The sequence below is a fragment of the Phallusia mammillata genome, chromosome 1 (genome assembly GCF_965637545.1).
Source record: "Phallusia mammillata chromosome 1, kaPhaMamm4.hap1.1, whole genome shotgun sequence".
Taxonomy (NCBI): Eukaryota; Metazoa; Chordata; class Ascidiacea; order Phlebobranchia; family Ascidiidae; genus Phallusia; species Phallusia mammillata.
Window position 1 is genome coordinate 16,885,299 of NC_137252.1, and position 20,998 is coordinate 16,906,296.

Here is a 20,998-nt window from a genome sequence, read left to right on the forward strand (position 1 = left end):
CAAAAATATCAGAACTATAAAAATAATTTGCTCACAATCAAACCCTTGTGTCACACACGTGGTATAAATGTGGCAAAATTAATTTGAAAATGGATTATTTTTTCAATTAAGATGTAAACAAAGTGCAATACTGTATTAACTTACACCTTTTTGGCCAAGCATTTTTTTGATCTATCTATGACATATTGCGTTTAACATTGCATACATTCCATAGTGACGTCAAAGGACAACTTTGTTAACCGAGAATCAAAAATACTGCAGAATATGTTAACACATCAAAAAACAAACAAACAAACAAACAACATCAAAAATACGTTGTAATGCCTACCGGCACCGCGTATGCGTAAGCAAACTAACTCATTTGGCCTTCAGGCTTTCTTCGTATTGCGATAAAAATGAACTCTTTTATGCGTAATGAAACAAAGAAATATATAGAATTGACTACTCATGTTACTCATATAGCGTTCTTGTCGATAGTTGAGGAAAATCTTTATCAAAGCAATTATCACCCGTGATTCAGGACATTAAATCCCTACCCTTCTAATTTTCTCGTGCCGAAACACGCTGTACGATTTGATAAACCGGTTTGAATACAGATCTGTAAAATTGCCAAGGGCAAATTTTGACTGACGAAACGGATCTAGTTTTGTTTCAAAAAGTAATGTGACAAATTAGACAACGACAATCGTAAGAAAGTGACAGCATTTGAGAGATGGATAAAATTAAGCACAGATATACCTAAATCAACATTATTGTTAGTTTATGTGCTGCTTGATTGCTGGGTAAAATAGTGTTTGATAGTGGTATACAAAAAGGCAGCTTTTTGAGAACGTTACAAACAAGCGTAATAAAAAGGGCCTTTGGCAGTGTTTTCATCTTGCTCGTTGACATGTCAGTTTCACCTTTGCAGGAAAATTACACACCAGCACAGAAAAATGCGCTTTTTATTGTGTATCGTTGTTCTGCAATTATTGTTGGGTATTCACAATTCGTGCGCCGAGACGTCCCACAGAAGATCGAAACGAGCAATTTATACCAAGCGTAAGTGTATCGAATACTTAGCACAGGGTTAAAGATTTGATTATGACTATCTTTAACTTGTTAACAATGTAAAAACGAACTTAACCAACATGCACTTGTTTAGTAAAATTGAACAACAGTTCAGCAAATTCAAACAATATAATTGATCAAACGCATTTGTGTTTCAGCGCGAAATATGCGTGGAAGTTGCAGAGGGTATCACAGTGGAATGTCTGGTTACATTGCAAGTCCAAATTTTCCATCTATGTATCCAGCAATGTCAAACTGTTCATGGACAATCAGCGTTTCAAAAAAATACTTGGTTAAGGTAAAGCAGGACTGCATTTTCCAGTCCCCTTTTCAATTAGCTGCTGTGGATGTGTATGTCAACGGTACTCCCTCGCGCCTGGTTAAGAAATTTATGTAATATAATACAAACTTTAATCGATTTAAAAGGTGTTTGTTGCCAAACAATGCATCCATACTGATTTGTGTTTTACGCCACTTACTCATCAAAATGTCAAATTATTTTGTTGTTTATTCAGATTGAATTTGTTTACATGAATATGGAGGATGCCCCCATACAAAAATTGAGTGACTGTGGGGCAGACTCAATTACAATTGTTGACAGAGACAATCCCTCTGTGCTCATTGGGGGCCAAAAGTAACTTTTTTTAAATCTGTTGTTAATTTATAGTTAAAATTAAAAACAGTGAACAAATTTAATAGAGTTTTTTTAGATTTACAGATTCGCATTATTTTCAAAAGTGCAAAAAATAAATACATTTTAGAAAATTTGTAAACATTGATTTGTTATGACAAAAAAATCGTTCTTACTTGTTTTCAGATACTGTGGTTATGATACAGCATTCAACCCTGTGTACTCCAACACCAACAAAGTCCTGGTTAAGTTTGTTTCAGATGCATCTTTACAAATGTTTGGATTTGTCATACGATGGATGGCTGTAAAACCACTAGGTATTTGTTGTAACAAACTGCCAACAGTCTAAAAAGATAAAAAATACCAAACAAAATACTTAACAACCATACATATATGTTTTTGAAATTATAAACAATTCTTATAAAAAAAAACATTTACTTCAAAAATATATTTTTAGTTTATTTTGCTTGGTGAAAGAACATATAGTGAGACAATAGCCCTTTGTTGTTTATTCTTGTTAAAAATAACAATTTATTGCAGTGAAAACTTTTGACTGTGACTTTGAAAATATTAACGGAATTTGTGTGGGTTGGATGCAAGATACAAATGATGACTTTGACTGGAGCTTTAGAAAAGGCAAAACTCCATCAGGAAAAAGGGTTGATACTGGTCCAAAAGTTGATCACACTTTAGAAAACAATTGTATGTGAGTATATGATTGTAATCACTGACCTGATATTGATTTGAAACATTTTGCAGTAGGAACATATGCCTACACAGAGGCTTCAGGGAGAAAACCAAATCAACAGGCAACTTTGATAAGTGCAAAATCCAAAAAATTAACCAATTCAAAGGAATACTGTCTAAGATTTTGGTAAAAAAAATGTTGTTTGAGTAATTATTCAAAATTATTTTCAAGGTTATGTGCAGGTATCACATGCAAGGAGATGGTATGGGGTCTCTTTCAGTATTTGAACTTGTTAACAATGTTTCTGTAAGGTTAATTTTTAAAGAGAGTGGTCCACAGGGAAGCCCCTGGCATTTAGCCGCTATACCCATTTATGGACGGAATCAAGCAATTCAGGTATCTAAACAAAATTTAAAAATGGCATTTCTTACCTTTTATTTGCTACCTTTTTATTTTTTTCTCATACAAACACCCCGACCTCAGTTCATATTTAGTAAAATTGTTTACTTTTAATGCCTACAAAATCTTTTCAGTCTTTTTTTACAAATTTTTATTTTTATCACATGTTTGATAATACTGTATTTTATTGTAAGATTAAATTGCTAGATACATGATATTAATTTTTTAACTTGTTCAGGTTAAATTTGTTAGTGTGCGTGGACATAACTTCAAAAGTGACTTAGCCATCGATGATGTGACCTTAAGTGACAGAAGATGTCCAACACCATTAACAACTACTGCCATGACAACCATGCAACCAACAACCACTCTTAGACCAACAACTATTACTACTGCCAGCCTTTTTGGTTTTACCACATTGGAACCATGCAAAAACAATATGTATAGATGTAGAACATCAAACAATTGTATTCCCCATGCATGGTTTTGTGATGGAACACAAGTAAGAGATAAAATAATCTATATTTAACAGCTTAAATATATACTTGATTAGTTAGTTCAAATGGGTATTATTGTGGAGTACATGGTTTTGTAGGATTGCCGTGAAAATGAAGATGAAGCAAACTGTGATGCTGGAACATCTTCAACAATAGGTAAATATTTTAGTTCTTTATTGTAACTTTTTATTTGAAAAGAGATTTTTCCTTTGCAGTTTGTCAACAATGGTCCTCTTGGTCTAAATGCTCTCAGTCATGTGGTACTGGAACCAGGAGTAAAAAGCAGACATGCAGACCGGGTAACTCTAGTCCTGGATCAGAAACAATATCAATGAGTGAAGAAACTTGTAATACCAATCTTTGTCCAAGTAAGTTTTTTAGGATATTATTCACAAGGTAATACAAGAAAACAGAACAAATAAAAAAGAATCATGCTGATGTAAAGTTATATTGAACAAAGCCGAGCATGGCATAAAAGAACAAATCTTTTAGCATGGACTGCATGGGGCGAGTGGTCAACTTGCGATGCCACATGCAATGGAGGACACCAAAACAGGTGGAGAACATGCCTCAATAGTGATAACAATACGGTTGGTACTTAGTTTTTCATGTTGATCTGCCAAACTATGACTTTATAGCTACTCCATTAAAAAAATACTAGTAAAATTACTAGTTAATGATATTTTCAGAGTGACATGTTACACACAAAAAATCTTACATTTTTCTATTTTTACATCACTTTTTAGGTGAGCTGTGCTGGCCCCAGCACACAAATTGTTAATTGCAATGGCCAAAATTGTCCTAAATGGGGAGAATGGTCAGCATTTGCATCATGTCCTGTTACTTGTGGACCAGGAAATGTTACACGAACACGTGTTTGTCTTAATGGGGAGGTAAGCATCTTTGAATGAGTTTGATGTTTGGATACTGATCACTATTTATGCAGACTGGAAAGGATGGTTGCATTGGCCCCATGCTGGAAAGCCAAACTTGTTATGAAGTGAACAAAAATCATTCATCATGCGGTATGTTTAAAATAAATTCAGATAATAAACACACAAAATAAAACTAGCCTTTTTGGGGGTGTTTAAATTTTTTGTGTCTATCTTATCTCAGATTTTTTTAAATTCACCTATTAGGGTTGACTGCGAAATAAAGCTTAAAGCGGACAATTGTCTGAATGTGTCTGAAAGAATGTGTCCCTCTAATAGTAGGCATCCATCATTACTGAGTCAAAACTCTTTCAGTATATGAGTAAAAACTAAGAATCATCAGAATTGCCTCCATAGGTGTAAAATATATTTCGATTATACCAAACTTGTGTCTACTGATTTTGAGTCAGAAGCATTTGCTTTTTAATTAATTATTGTCAACAAATTATTGATGCTTATTTATTCATTAAAGTACTTAACTGTTTTATAACTAGTTTTTCAAATTTAGGTACACATTGCATACATGTAAACATTTAAGGTCATCTAGTTTTATTCTTTGTTGAAAAGTTTTTTTTTAACACATTTGCAGTTTCTATAAAAATCTAATTTAAAGTGTTTGTGTGTGTGTGTAGTAAGTTAATTGTAGCTGGCAGTTGAACAAACTTTTGCAAAATAAAATTTTAATTGCCCAAGGTCGGATATTTTGAAAGTTGTCAGGTCACCACTGTTATAATTATCAGTTTTACATATGAGCTACAGACAACATCAGGTAAAAAGGTGCCCAGGGCTATGTTAACACCGGAAGTTGTGAGATTTTGACAGTTGGTCTTCACCGAGACAGCACGAGCATTAAAATTTGTACAAATTATCATGATTCTGTTCATTGGTTGTGTTTGTCTTATTTTTACTGGAAGTTATGCAGGTATTGGTATGACATGTAAAACAACTGCTTTAGTGTATTTAAACTTATTTTCTTCAGAGGAATTGCAGTGTTTTGTTGGAATGACAACTGTTGTAAATGGAGTTTCAATTGCAAATGATTTCAAAAAAGCAGAATGTTCCTCAAATCTTTTAACAAATTTGGAGATTGTTAATCAGTCTTTAAGTTGTGGTCTCATTTCTTATGAAGTTTCAATTTTAGAACAACCAAGTATGTTTTTCCAGTATTTACTCAGAGATCACTAAGCAGTTTAACTTAAATATTTTCTTTTAAAGTGATAGTTAAGCAAGGAACATGCTTACCATCTTCACAGTGTCAAAATTTCAACTGCCAAGCAATGAAAAGTATTTTGCAGGATTTTGAAGTTAACTCCTGTGAAGCTCAGTGCTGTGAGGGTGTCTTGTGTAATTCACCAGAATCAATAAATTTGAATGAGCAGGAGTTGCCTAGTCAGTTTTATTGTTTAAATGTTTTGTTACTTTTTATATGGTACAGTGCACTGTTGTATTTTGGAAAATGCTAATAAACAAGAAAAGATGCATGGCTAATAAAATAAAAAAGATGCAAAAAACATGAAAGAGATTAAAATAAATAAATATATTCAAGATTTAATCTTTGATTTAAATGATGTTTATGTAGATTCATGTGCCATCAATCCTTGCCTAAATGGTGGGTCATGCAAACCCACTGGAAATGCAAATTATGTGTGCTATTGTCCTACTGGACACAGTGGAAAGCACTGCGAAGAAGGTAAATCTTATTGATACAAAAAAAGCATGTGACAACAACAAACAGTTGTTTTTCTTTTAGTTGAAACCATCCAATGTTTCTCTGGGTACTCAACACACCTTACACAACAACCAACTAATTCATCACTTGTAAAATCAACATGCCCAGCAAGTCAAAATGTTTGTCAACTTACCTCAGTACAAGTCCTTGTTTTTGGACAAACTGGTGAGTTTTTATTTTGTTATTGTCAATCTAATATGTTAAGGCAAAATATTTTTTGTAGTGTACATTGACATTGCCCAGTGTTCATCCAACCTGGCTTGCAACAAACAAACATGCAATGCAGTAAAAGGCATAATTCCAACAGCAAATATCACAAACTGCAATGTAAAATGTTGTGAAGAAGATCTTTGCAATGTCATTGATGTAAAGGTTGTGAAGGTAATATATCCTATGTTTGTTTTTACAAAATGTGATTATGAAGGATAAGAATGATTATATCTCAAAGTTTTATATACTCTTGCACAAGGAAAAACTGTATTGGTAAAAGTTGATTATTATTCACTGTAATGCAGACAAAAAACTTACAAAGATACATTGAATCTTTTAGACTCCAGCAACTACAGCAACACCTAAACCATCCACAACAAAACCTGCAACACTGCAAAAACAAATAAGTAAGAAAAATCTTTGTCTTACTCTAATGCATTTTTGTCTTGAGAAGAAATGCAAATTCCTAGGCCATTATGGCAGAAATTCAAAATTTTAACTAACATATGGTATAACAAGACATAAATTATTGCAAAACTCACATTTTTAGAATGTGCAAGACGAAATTTACCAGTAGCAAGACAACGAGGAAGAGTTTGCAAACCCTACTGTGTCAGTGATGCTCAATGTTCACCACCTCTAAAATGTTTGTGTGATGGGCCATGTGGAAAGTCATGTGCTCACCCTGGTAAGTAAAAATAACAATTAAACATTTATAGTTTACATTATAAATAAATAATCCAGCCATTGATGGTAAACATGACTATTGTTTTCCTTGCATTTAAAGCAATTCAGTGTCCAAATGTAATTGCACAAATGCCTTTGGGACTGCAAGTTCAATGCAGCAATAACTTGAATGTTGGATCAAAATGTGTTTTCACCTGTGCTGCTAACATGCAATTGAAGGGCCTACCTAACCTTAACTGTCAGAGTATTGCAAGGTGGGACAAACCAAGCATGCCAAACTGTGTCAAGAAAACAATCCGTAAGTGACAATGGAATTCAAATAGTGTTGGTCAATTATATACAGAGTTGTTTTGGGGTTATTTCAGAGTGCCCCAAAAGAAACCTGCCAGTAGCTCGAAAAAGGAATCGTGTTTGTCCCAGTCCATGCTCAGGTGATGAACAATGTAGTGGAGGAAGAACATGTAACTGTGATGGACCATGTGGAAAAACTTGTTCATTTGCAAGTGAGATAATTGCTTAGTAATTTTTAACCAATTATTTGAACAAATAATTTCCATGAAACTTTAAAACATAAATTTTTTCTCAGATGAAACCTGTAAAGCTGTCACACCATCTACAAATATACAAATGAAATGCTCAAGCAAGTTCAATGTTGGATCTAAGTGCTCTTTTAAATGCCCAGTTTCATACAAATTGGTTGGATTTCCCAACTTAAATTGTCAGAGCAATGGAGAATGGGATAAAGCTAGCACTCCAAGCTGCCGGAAACAATCCAAATGTATATAATTCTACAAATCTTAACTGTTGTTTATGTGTTAATTGTGAATTCCCTGTTCTTGAATATAAGATGTTGTTCCCCTTTTCCAGTTCAGAAGTTGCACAGGACGATATTGTTTTATTGTTTGCAAACATTAATTTAACCTACTTTGGTATAATTGATTTTTTAGTAACTACAGTCTGTCGAAAAACCAGACCAGCTCATGATAAGTGCTGTGGACGATTTTCATACAACTCAAACTTGGTTCTTTGTTGTGGTGGACAAAGAAGGTGGTGTTACATTTACAATATTTCTTAGGCTTGGAAACTGATGTAAAGCTTAAAGTTGTTGTGTTGTGTTTTAGTGTTTCTAGACATACTTAAATAATTTTAAAGCAAATGTAATTGTGCAGCACATAAAGATTTTTTATGTTTATGATTTTTTATCTCTAAACCGTTTACCTTTTTTGAATTTTTAGATTTAAACAAAATGGATTAAATTCTTGCTGTTCAATATTACCATACAATTCTGCAATTAAAGGTTGCTGCAAAACAAAATTGTTTGATGTAAGTAAACCTGGCTAAAACAAAGTACAAAGTATTATTGTTTTGACAAATTTTAAATCGAAAAAATGTGTTTTAGCTAAGCACCCACCTGTGCTGCCGTGGAGTAATTCTACGTAAAGGTGGTGATAAAGCTTGTTGCAACGGCCGACCCTATGTGGTGTCTACACATTACTGTGATCCAAGGTTTGGGGGCAGAATTCTTCCTATCGTAGATTCAGATGAACCTGAAGAAATTGAAGAATAAGAAATCATTGTTCATTGTTCAAATGTAAAATTAACTTTATAAATATAAAGTTGTTATGGTTGTGCCAGAGGAGTTTTGCAAAAAAGTCTTGGTTTTTGATATATGTTCAATGGCATATAATTTGTGAGTTGTGCACATTTTTCGTATCATTTTTGTTTCTGCATTTTTAAACTTATGAGGCCTCACACAGTTGTTTTTAATCATGCATTTTTTAGCTGTACAGCAAAAGTCAAATTGAAGAGCTGTAAATATACAAACACAAAATAGTGGCATTTACCAGCAACACATGAGAAAAGTGTATGTTTATTCTTTGTATTTGAACATAAATGGTGGGTCACGAAGTAATTGTTTATTACTGAATATGTTTGCTAGTTCCAATTGTAGTTGTCATGTAAATTACCTATATTCCAATACTTCACCCAGATAGTTTTGCAGGCAAGTACATTTTGTATTGATAGATTAATATACAGTACAAGGAGTTGAATATATCCTATACAATAAAAATTTAGTTGAATTTATTATACTCCCATGTGTACCTGAGATGTAATTGTAGCCGACACTCTATTCAGAATCAAATAAAATATAACGTCATTTGGTAATGTTTCTCTTTATAACTATAATTAGGATCATCTTCAAACACTTTTTTATATCAGTTGTAAAGAGCAAACAAATTTCACATTACTCATCCAAATTTTTAAGTAAGTCTGATTTGTGCTAGTTGTACTAAAAATAAATTAAATAAGGAACTAAAGATGCCTGAACCTTTGACATAACACATGTATTTTTGTGAGAAAATTGTGAATACTGGTTGAATCTGTTTGTCTTATGGATTGTACTGGTTGATTTCTGTTTTTGGTTACATTGGTGATTTAAGCATATTCCTGTACCATGCGCAGTGATACAGAATAATTAAAAAGGGTAGTTGGGAGAGCTGACCCCATATAAGACAACAGGTCATTTATCAATTCATTTCAGGTTGTTACCTTTTAAAAATCACTGAATTTAGATGATATACAACCCCAGCTAACTACACATTATTAATTTGTACAAAACAAACAAGATTTGTTTTGATAACATATGTCATTGAGCCCATCCATATAGTTTAATGTAAAGGACCTAACTTAACCAAAAAATGTGGCTGATGTGTAGTTGTTTTCATGATAATTTAGTTTTTTTGCTAAAAAAATTGCAGACAAATCAAAAAAGTTTGGTTTATTCGAAAATCAATAAAAAAAAACATGTTTTGCAGTGATGATAAACAATTCACACTCTCGCATAATCATCCGCAACAGCCACTAGAACTGTAAATAAAACAATGAAGTTATAGATATCATTATTCAGGTCGTAAAGGCATACTTACCGTAAAAGTGGTTTTCGCCAACAGGTTTCCCAAACACATGCTGCACAAATAATTATAAATAAAACAATAACAATTCCCACTACAATCACTATTATTATCCATGTTTGACTTGAGGCCTCTTTTTTCATTTTTTCATCATCTTCATTGGTTCTAAAAGTAAACACAGCAAAGATTGATAAATCAACTCAGCATAAACTTTAACATTAAAAAAATGATTTTAAATAAAAATTTTAGGTTTCTTAACATGTTTTTTTTTTATTTTTCAACTGCAGTGTCATCTTGTTTTTAAATGATATTTCAATGGTCAATGAAAAAGCTAATAACATTTCGAAAACGGTTGTTTGTATAATTAAAACAAAATATTCCATTTTGATCAAGTTTAGTCACATATTTGTTTGCGGCAGGTTTGGTACAGACTTGGGTACAACATCTTGAGTTGCTACATTTAAAAATGAGCATGCATAAAAATTATTTGTAACAGGTATTGTTTAGGTGTTGGTTAAAATCATGCCAACCTATTTTTTTCATAATCTATTGTTGATTCCTTTCCTGGTTTTTCTGGTGTGGGTAAAACTTCTCCAAAGTTTCCTCCTAAAAAGACAAAAGAATATTAATATAGTTCATTGTACGATCACCTTTTTTCCTGTTGCAAAATAACAATATTAACCTTGAAAGCTGCTGGGTATGGGTAGGGACATTCCATTAGGTTGACCAAATACATTAACACTGATTACTTTTTGATATTGCCTATTGCCTTGTAGTGAGAGAGTTGCCCTGCAACAAAAAAATAGTTTTCTTATATAATTTGTGTTACATTTTATATGGTAAAATTTTAAAATTTATTGATTTTACAAATTACGTTTAAAAAAAATATAAACAAACTTAAGTTGTGTAGTAATATACAGAATCTTTTGGAACATTTAACCAAAAGGGTTTTAAACAACGAGAAAATATTTTTAGGCATTTATAAACAGTCATTGGCATTTCTGACCCTGAGTTCACACTTTACACACCTAGATTTGTTGAACATTTTGGCATGATCAGCTCCATTAGAAGAGAGAATGAGCTCAAAATTGTTTGGTGGGAATGCAGGATACCAGAAAAAATTAAGGTTGTTGTCTTTAACGCTTTCATCTAAAAAAAATACAATTGAGTTTGTTTAAAAAAAGCACTTATAAATGGCTGTTTCTTACAAAAACTAACACATATCGTAACCACTAACACATTTTTTAGGTTTCTGAACACAACTGGACTAGTAGTCTTACCTATCGTAATTGTATGTTGCAAAATTAATTGGACAGAAACTTCTGATTCAATAATCTTAGGAACAGCATAGAGTTGAAGTTGAAACATGTTCAACTGTGGTTTTTGAAGAAAGATTTCCTTTTTATTAAAACCAATTACATGATTTTGCAAAGTGTATCTGTAAATATAAAAAATCATTTTAACATGCAGATGAAATCTGTATGAAAAATATACAGCCTACGTGTTTGACAATAGGACAACTTTAGTTGTTCTGTAGTTGATTGAGCTCCAAAAAATGACAAACTGGTTGGATGTAATGATGCTACCAGCAACCAGGGAAATGTCTGGTTTGCTGGTGTCTAGTGTATAAGGTACATTTGAGCTAAACTTAGACCCAGACAAAGCCACAAGACTGATGTTGTACACATGTCCAGCTGTAAAACCTAAAAAAACAAAGCAAGAAATGTACATTTTCCAATACTTATTAAAACCATCAAAAAAGTACCAGATAAAGTTGCAGAATGAGTAGAGTGATTTCCAATGCCAGAGATATTGGTGCTCGGTTCACAAGACAATGAATACAGTGATATTCCATTCACCTTTTGAAGAATGCATGTTACATTTTAATGATTATTTTGTTACAGTTTTCGCACACAACATACCTTGTCCCAATATATTTTTAAAGTTGGTGACAAACTCTGAATATGTTCAACTCTGACGTTCTGGGGTGGTGAGAGCACTACATAAATTAAGTTAGATTAAAATCTTCTACATAAATAAATTATAAAATCTCATACATGTGGTAAACTGAAAGAATGCTTTAACTCCATCTCCAATGTCATTTTGACCAAAAACCACAATTGTGTGATTAGAATCAGGTTTCAGTTCTGCAAATCATATTTTACTGTCAAATGTGCTTTAATGCAAATGTGCAACAATCGAAAAACACTTTACCTTGAAGTGTTACTTTTGTTTCATTGACAAATATTTTTTGATTTGATTGGCTGTTTACAATGACCACATAATTAGTTGCATCATGTAATTCTTTCCACATAATCTCTGCACTTGAATGTGTGAGTGTTCCGGGAAAAATTCCAATTTCAACAGGTGGCCCAAGGCCTTTAAATGAGCTTGTGGTTATTTTATTTTTCTTAATTGTATTACAAAAACAACACCATCATGCTTTCATTTGCATCAAAGCACAAAAAGGAAAACAATGTTATAATGATCTTTTATAATTTAAATTGTAAACATGCTTTAATATTTTTTACTAGTTCAAATTGCAATTTATGATTCAATGTACCTGTCCGCTGCTTAAGCATCACAGGTTTACTATCATTTAGTGAATTGCTTGCCACAATGTTTATGGTGAATTCTGTGTTCGATGTAAGGTTCTTTAACCAGTAGAATGGTTCAGTCACAACTTGTTCTCTATTGCACATAATATGGTAAAACTTTAATCTCTTAAATAAATGGGTAAAATAACACACTTTTTAGTATAAAGTAAGTTTATACCTATGGCAGCATGGGGAAAAACTTAATTTGTAAGCAGTTGCACCATACACTTTGCTCCACACTAATTTCATACTTTCAGAGGTGATAGTCGCAACAGCTAAGTCACTTGGTGCCGAAAGTGCTGAAAAGATTTTTATTTTAATAATAAAATATTTTAAAAAATTATTTTTTAGGACTTACCTGTGTATTGCTGTAGCAACATAGCTTGTCCTATTCCATTTTTGTTCATTGCATAAACAGATATGTTGTAAAGAGTTCCACCAATCAAACCTTTTGCAGTTATCTAAAATAAAATAAAACTAAAATACTGCTAAATTCCTAACAGTTCACATGAAAAGCACCTACTGAATTATTTTTGGTCTCCTGATCAAAATAAATTTTCAAGTCTGTTTTTACAGTTACAACATAACTGTCTGCACCAACAACATGTTGCCAATCGATGTTGAATGATGTTGAATTTATAGAATATTGGGGAACTTGAACTCTTGTGGGTGCTGGTAAACCAGTGGTCTTGATAAAATAACAAAATCATTAAAAAAAATACATATGGTAGTTGTTCTTAATCTGTAGGTATCAAGGCAAATATCGAAGAGGTAGCAATAGTTCATTTGAAGTAGGTAAATAATTAACAAAATATTTTGTTGTTGAAAATAGTAACAAATTAGGGCAAATACTTGTGTAACTTTGGCTGCTTCACTTGATTCATCACTAGATGTTGCACTAACATAAACTGTGTATGTTACATTTGGTTTTAGGTTTGTTATGACAACTTTGGTTTCAGGTCGTAAAATGTCACTGCCACCTGTAAAAAGTTAATTACATTTAAATTTTTATCAAAATTGTGCTTAGCTTAATAACCTTTTGTAGGCAACATTTGTAAAACAAAACAAAAGCAACAAAAACATGCAAAAAAATATTACATATTGGTGAATTATGGAAAACTACATTCCTAAATATAACATCCTGCAATATGGGTTGGTATTAAAAACAAAGTACAAAGTGAAAATTGTTTATGCACATAATGGTAGAAGTTGGTAAAAAACCTTCATTTGGCAAAACACTGATTCTGTACATTGCTGCCCCACGCACAGGACTCCATTTCACAACCATTTCATTGTGTTTTACAGTTCCAGTAATTGTTAAATTTTGAGGAGGTTGGAGGCCTGAAATAACACAAAACTTTATTTTAAACTCCTAATTATACATCAGCATAAAGGGAGAAATATTGTGCTTGGATAAAAGGGTTTTGTACAATTTTACATCCATATAATTTCTTTGAATGTTTACATGACATTTTTAGATGTAAAGCTAAAAGTTTTCCAGTCAAAACTTACCAAAAACAAAAGACTGGTGTGGATATTGAAACCTAAAAATATGATGTGTGATTAGTTAGAAAATACTGTACAAGCGTTTCATCCACCAGATTGCATATTTAACATATTCAAAATTACGAGTTCTTGAAAAACAACTCGTATTTTGTTTAGCATCACACTAGTTAAACAACAAATTTGTTAAATGTGATTAGTTTCCAAATAAATATTTAAGTTCTTAAATGTCAGAATATAAACTTTTAACAAGGCTGTTTTGTAATTTATCAGTATCTGACGTTTTAGATGTGATTCCATTTCTTGTTGATCCAACAAAAAACATTGTTTTATCTTTTTTCGTGACCATGACATATCCACCAACACTGCTATCTATATGCCCATCATGTATAGCAGCAATACAGATGTATGAATCCTATTTACAAAAAAATCTAATCGTTATTTATTTTCAGCACAAATTATTATTTTTAAGTTAATTTACTTCTAAATTGTAATTTTTAAAATCTATTAAAAATTTAAGGTTTTATACATTTTCTTTTCAGATTTTTGTAAAATGAAATACATATTTGACAACAAATCAAGTGTTATAATGTAAAAACATACAGTTGTGTACTCTCCTGTTCCATACAAAAGACTTTGCACTCTTGAACAATGGGCAGGGCAAGTAATGCTGAATTAAAATTTAAAAACATTTAATGATAATAAAATTAAAAAAATAAATGCATTTTTGACAGAAAATTTAGCAGTTTAATATCTACCTAAATGAAGTCTCCACGAAATCCTTTGCAGAAAGATAACATTCGGACACTGCAAAATATAAAAACAAAACCATAGTTGTATATAAAACAAACTGTATTTTTTACAGAAGAACTTGTTTTATTTTAAAACTGCATTGTCTTGCTCACTACTAACAAAATGAAATATTTGCTGTTCCAAACACCTTTATTTTAAAAACAACCCTAATAAACTTACATGTTCTTATGGTTAGTGACTGAAAAGAACTTTGACCTGCGATATTATTGGTGGCAACATTTACAGTATAAACGGTGTCTGGTTTCAAATCCCTGAAAGAGAATGTACAAAAAATTGAAATAATGTTGAAATAAAAAAATAACAGATTAATGAAACAAAAAGTATAAACCATAGTGATATTTACCCAACTAACATTCAATATATCCCATGAAGTATTACATGTACTTGATAAAAGTAGTAACAATAATAGTTATATGTTTTATATACCTTAATTCAATATAGGTATCATCTGTTGTCTGTGTACTACTGGAATGTGAGTATGTCACCATATAGTTATATGCCCCTGGTACCTTACTCCATTGGACACCAATAGTTTTGGAGCTTAGCATTGCTCGAACTAGTTTCAGATCCTGTGGGGGAGGTAGTTCTGAAAACATGCATGAACAATTTAAATCTTTTTAATGATCAAAATATTTTCCAATGCTCATACTTGTAGTTTGAATGATTGTAATTCCAGCACCATCCCCCACCCAATTTACAGCAAATACAGTGATAGTGTACTGTGTATTAGCTGACAATCCTTCTAGAGTGCGCTCCTGTCCATATATGTTACTTTCTGTACCAAGAACACCTAAAAACATTTTCAAATTAAATATGTACATAAAATAACAAACATACCAATGTTGGATTTGAATTAAATTATTCCACTTAAATAAACTTCTTTTCTTATTAAACTGAGAATCTTGATTTTAAAAAACTCTACCTTGTTTTTTTTGCTTGTTATATTTTATGTTTCTAACCTAATGATGGCTGAGTGGTGATTCTATACGCAGACCTTCCAGGTACGTCTGCCCATCTAATAGTCATTGAATTATGAGTAAGAGAATCTTGTACAACTGAAGCATGTTTGGGAGCTGGAAGGGCTGAATTAGCAAAAAAATGTTTTGATTACAGTTTGTTATTTTATTTATTTTTTATATTTGATAAATTATTTTATTAATACAATAAAATATAAATATAGCATTAATAAAAAAAATAGTAGTGTAAAATTAAGACTTTAGTGTTATGCAACATGTGTTTAAATATCAAAATACACAAGAATTATCAGCATCCTGATGTTTAAAAAATGAGTAACCAAAAACAATTTAAGACATAATGGGTTACCAAATTTATTCAGTTTAAAAAATAACTAGCAAACAAATATCACAATTTTTAAAACATTTTTTTCAAAGAATTTTTACAATATTTTAAGAATTACATTCTTAAGTTACATTTTTTCCACTTCAAAATGGGATGTTGGAATAAATCCCATAATATATTTATATACTGAAGTTTTAAAAAGCCATAGTTTAAATGTACTGGTTGGTACTGGGCTTCCAACCTTTCAATAAAATCAACTATAATTGTAATTTACAGTCAACTAAAATTGGTTTATGCTGTCATTTTATTTTTCATTTAAATGACAATTAACTGTTGCAAGTTTTTAACAAATTTTCCAGATTTATAGGTTAGAATTTTATATTGTTTGTTTGGATTATCCAGGCCTGGTATTTGGACAAATAATTTTTTTTTATAGATACTTGTGATGTAGAAGTTGTTCAAGAATTACTGCTTTTTAAAACTTTGTTGTCATAAAACCAACAAAGTGTTGTAGGTTGTAGAAAATGCTATTTAAAATTAGATACAGTTTTTAGTCAAAGTACTTCATCAACATCATAAATACCAGTTTGCTGCACTGTAACAGTTGGATTGCTTTGGCTTGTGTCATGCACTGCAAATAATGTAAACTGATATTCTGTGTCAGGTTTTAATCCTTCAACAAGTGTATATGGATTGATGATATTACGACCAATTCCTGATGCTGAAGGTGTTGGTGGCTTAATTTGAATCTGTAAGTTTAATTTTGCATTAAAAAAAACAGCACAAAATAAGGTGTACACATATGATCAAATTATAAAAATCGTCATTTTGTGAAGTGGGGTTGTTCGGGGGAACTATAGCCTACTCTTAATTATCGCACGTAGCCTACAAATTTCTTAGCAAACGATCGAACAGCGTATATATAAATTGACTTTCAAAATTGTACGAGCTAGTTACATTTCTAAACAACGTGGTTATGAAAGTGTTCTGGTTATATCACCATAATTACCAAAGCAGCGAGTCGAATCGCATGTCGTATGAGTACAGGCAGGGTTTTTTTAAGGTTTGGTTTGGGTGACCGCTAAGTAGTTTTAAGAGACCGCAAGTGTTTCATTTAAATACCAAAAAATAGCCATATTTGCTTAAACGAATTATTTATTAGGCTACTGGCAAATTTTGGGAAACCGCTGGAGAAATTTGGGGGACCGTTTCGGTCCCCCAAAACACCTTAAAAAAACACTGGGTACAGGTTTGGTTTCGGTACAGGATGCAAAAAATATATAGTTTCCGGTTGGGACAAACTACACGGTGCGAACGGTTTTCTGTTTTTAAAAATTTCATCACTTCGGAACGCCCTATACCTTTAATCTCGCGGATTCTTTATTACGTTTGTCTTAAAATTGTGGTGGCGTTCACAAGTAAAACATACTGGCTGCATTTTTTCTGGTCCATGTTTAATGCCAAACAAAATATAGGGTTCAACTCCGGTTCGGGTTTTAGGAAAATGTTGCTTATAGTTTTACGCTTCGGGTTCGATTGGAATTTAATGAATTAAACCGCTCAAACCGGTTCGCGGGTTTGGGTTTAGTTCCGGTTCGGCTCTTGGTTAACAAGTTTAATTTAATGTTCATACGGATGTAAGATTTGGTAGAATTGGAATATTGGTTCACGCGGTGAAATAAACCCAGCTCAAGATTCGTTGGTTTAATTTTAAGATGAATTAGTTAAAGCTTACTTGGAGCCTTATATTGCCTGAGTTATTTAATTTAACAAAGATCGTCCACACCACTTTAAAATTTTCTTACCTTGTAAAATGATGCTTTTCGTACTGGACTCCATGTCAAGAGCAAAGAAACATCTCTCACTCTGTTGGGGTCCGCTTGGAAGTTTTTTGGTGCTTGAAGGTCCACAAGTCCTAAAAAGCAAAACATATACTTAAGAAGCGATACGCAAGATACTGTTTGGAATTGATAACAAATGTTTTCATTGCTTACAAATGCGTCTCGTTACCTAACTGAAAACGCGTCTAAACCGGTTCATGAAACTACCACAAATAGCCTATATACAATAAGAACAAATGTACCTACCAAGTGATTCCTCGAATAAATATCCACAAATACACACAAGAAAAACAAAATAACGAAAATTGAAATTAGCCATAACGTCTGTCAATTTACCAATGAATTTCAACTGCTATCGGGAAACAAGCCATGAGAAAACCAGTTTCGTCGCCAATTGTGTAAAACGCCTTTGGCACTTTTACACGTTTTAGCGACGATACAGCAAAACGATGATGCCATAATAGTCGGTTCATCATCGCCTGCGCACTAACTGTTTTCATTGTTAAAATACTCTCTGTACGTCACTAGAGTTGGAAATCTCAAACAACGAAAATTTAAAATGTAGTAGCTGTTGGCTATCAAAAAAATGAAAAAAACAGTTTGCCCTGGGTTTTTAGACAGAGCTGGCTTTAAAAATCATTGTCCTATTATGTAAAAAGTAATCAACACTACTGTACGTTTTTTTGCGAAAATGTTATTTCTTCTCATTGTGTTAACCAAGATCGTAGTTAAAATTTCCAACGGTGTCATGGCTATTATACTAGGGTTGCCATATTTTATGAAATACAATCCCTGACAAAATTTATCTCGGTTGCGTGAACCCAGTTTTTCTCAAACTTTAAGTCTAAATGTGTTGACGTAAGTCTGAATGTGTATTTCAGAAAAACGAAAGTTGATTGCAGGATTTTAGCTATAGTTATGCAAAATTGCGCATAACAATGATCCAAATCTGACATCACAGACAGGACAAAAACATTACAATTGTGCGCGAACAATTGCATTTTTGTCAGTTGCCATGAAATAAAGCCTATTGTTTAACAATCGATTTTCACTTTCACTTTGATTTCAACTTATCCAGTTGCACAAACTGACACCAAATAAGGATATAGAATTATTTCCACCTTTTCGAGGTCCCCGCAAAATGCCCTAAAGGACCGCCGACCCCAGTCTGAGAACCGCTTGACCATTTTTGCGATCCAAACACTTCTATTCCGGAATAAATTAGAATATTGGGAAGTCACACGGACGGCGACACGAGAAAACGTTACATACGATACTCTGATCCTTGTCAATTAACTTTCTGCGCAGGCTTTTGTTTAGTTAAGTTTTTTTTTAACCAAAAAAATTAAATCCGATGGGAGTCACAAGGACCTTTTCAAATTTGAAGAAAAATGCCTCTGTAAAAATGTTCTGATGTCTCACGCATTCGACTTTTAGTTGTGAGTTAGCTCCCTGCATAATAGGTACACAGTTAAATGAAAGTTCCCACGTTCTCACATAGCTTCGAATGCTGTGTTTTCTTGAGACGCGGATTTTTATTTGTGTATTTAACGCATATTGTTAAATATCTAGTAACAAACAGGTATTGTTACGCGCGCGCACACATCAAACAGTAACAGGTACGTTAACCTGCGCGCCGCCAGTTTACCTCTTATCGTTTCATGGTATAGACGCGGTTGTAGCTATCTACTAGAAACTTTCTCCGTTGGTACATTAATTTTATAAAATATACAAATAATTTTTCTTGAATTCCGGACTTTTAGGTACATTTTGACATTTCTCCCTGACGCAGATTTAAACACTAAATTCCCTGACATGTCAGGGAAAATCCAGCAACCCTATATTATACCACGTAAATGAGTAGTATGACATGCACATGGTTGTATTTGAATGTATAAGAAACAACTTGGTTACGTAGCCTACTATAGTAATAGGCCTATATTCAATCTTACAAATATTGCAATTTTCACATCGTGGTAAGGTCTTACAAAATAAGCATTAATTTTGACAGTAAATCGTTGGCGAATATAAAAAAATACGACCATGCCACTCCAGAGTTGCAAGTCGGGCCGGGCTTTTCGGGCCGGGTTCGGGTTCGGGCTAAGATATTTGTGAGAAAACGGGCTCAAAACGGGCCTGACTTTACGTTCCGTGTCCGCCATTTTTTTAAATAAAATTACTCAGCAAAGTAAAAAGTCTCTAGCTTTGGCCTAATGCCCACTCTACTCTAAAACGTACTGTTTACGCCATTGTCTACTATTGTTCATTGTGTTTGTTGTCTTTCTCTTTCTCATCCTTTGTTGCCAGGCTTTCGTGGATAGGCCTGTCAATCAAAATCTCGGGCCTAAACGGGCTTCTCAAAAACGTTTCGGGTTCGGGCCGGGCTTCGAGCTTATACTTTCGGGTTCGGGCTCAGATTTCGGGCCCGCTTGCAACTCTGTGCCACTCAATCACATAAATTGATATATGAGCTGCTGGTCTGCAGTTTTGTTTGTTTTTAACAGGTAATTGGTAGTTTGCACTGCACCTATAAGTAGGCTATAGGGTTAAATTGTCGGAATAGCTGTTAAATTATTCCCGATTACCCGAAGGGTCTTTACGTTATCCAATTTTCGAATATTTTTTGTCGGTTAACCAGATAAAAAATAATAATGCATCGAAAGCGTTTATGTGCAATGATAGATGTGTAACTAACGACATCCTGTATATCCTAATTTAAACGCAGCCTATATTAACTTAACTTGTATTACGTATTCCCGAATGCTGGTAAAATTAACGAGAGAATTGAGATAGGCTAATACTGTCACAAAGAAGGGCAAATAAAGTAGCAAATAATTGTAAAGGGATGAACTGGCAATGTAAATTTTCAAGTAATTTACTGGAAAGGATATATAGATTCTGAATTAATATGCTTAAACGCAAAAACAATGTACGGGGCTTTTTGTCCGATCGCTTGTATCCCATCTAATGGCGACTAAAAAGCCCAGATTAATTTCCAACTTGAAGAACAAAATTAGATGCACGGTCTGACGATCAGTCTTAATTGTTTATGACGGCACCATCTATATTGTGACGCTTATGATGCCTATTTTTTCGCATTGTTTGTGCGCAATGTATCAGGGCTTCCCAAGCTTGGGGTCGCGTAACAAACTTGAGGGGTCGCAGAGAGCTGTACCAAGTTTGCACAAAGTACTCCATGCACTGGCGTAG

The 20,998-nt window shown here is 33.0% G+C and overlaps 2 protein-coding genes across 4 annotated transcripts; one reads left to right on the plus strand and one right to left on the minus strand.

Moving 5' to 3' along the window:
* The first annotated feature begins 744 nt into the window (after positions 1-744).
* Positions 745-8,913, plus strand: LOC145231468 (uncharacterized). 2 transcript variants are annotated; one of them, XM_080096432.1, is made up of 26 exons: positions 745-1,041; positions 1,209-1,348; positions 1,566-1,684; positions 1,868-1,998; positions 2,222-2,383; positions 2,441-2,555; positions 2,612-2,765; positions 3,007-3,270; positions 3,364-3,421; positions 3,481-3,633; positions 3,758-3,855; positions 4,012-4,158; positions 4,212-4,290; positions 5,177-5,347; positions 5,413-5,586; positions 5,777-5,887; positions 5,948-6,091; positions 6,150-6,307; positions 6,477-6,543; positions 6,687-6,824; positions 6,924-7,121; positions 7,189-7,326; positions 7,410-7,601; positions 7,771-7,870; positions 8,059-8,146; positions 8,223-8,913. In XM_080096432.1, exons 1-26 carry the CDS (start codon positions 936-938, stop codon positions 8,388-8,390), a joined length of 3,573 nt encoding a protein of 1,190 aa, XP_079952558.1. In that variant the 5' UTR covers positions 745-935; the 3' UTR covers positions 8,391-8,913. The 2 variants fall into 2 exon arrangements, with proteins under 2 accessions (XP_079952558.1, XP_079953265.1); XM_080097139.1 differs by lacking the exons at positions 5,177-5,347; positions 5,413-5,586 and having other exon boundaries at positions 754-1,041.
* A 670-nt stretch (positions 8,914-9,583) lies between these two features.
* On the minus strand, positions 9,584-18,166 carry LOC145233151 (fibronectin-like). 2 transcript variants are annotated; one of them, XM_080098164.1, is made up of 28 exons: positions 18,035-18,166; positions 17,753-17,862; positions 16,531-16,696; positions 15,608-15,730; positions 15,298-15,438; positions 15,075-15,234; positions 14,808-14,899; positions 14,594-14,642; positions 14,439-14,505; positions 14,117-14,250; positions 13,845-13,876; positions 13,554-13,673; positions 13,185-13,312; positions 12,856-13,020; positions 12,691-12,793; positions 12,511-12,631; positions 12,299-12,426; positions 11,950-12,114; positions 11,793-11,882; positions 11,658-11,734; positions 11,501-11,594; positions 11,237-11,438; positions 11,016-11,173; positions 10,764-10,884; positions 10,418-10,524; positions 10,266-10,341; positions 9,751-9,900; positions 9,584-9,691 (listed from the first exon to the last, which is right to left on the minus strand). In XM_080098164.1, exons 1-28 carry the CDS (start codon positions 18,105-18,107, stop codon positions 9,670-9,672), a joined length of 3,174 nt encoding a protein of 1,057 aa, XP_079954290.1. In that variant the 5' UTR covers positions 18,108-18,166; the 3' UTR covers positions 9,584-9,669. The 2 variants fall into 2 exon arrangements, with proteins under 2 accessions (XP_079954290.1, XP_079954941.1); XM_080098815.1 differs by lacking the exon at positions 11,793-11,882.
* Positions 18,167-20,998: the final 2,832 nt, after the last annotated feature.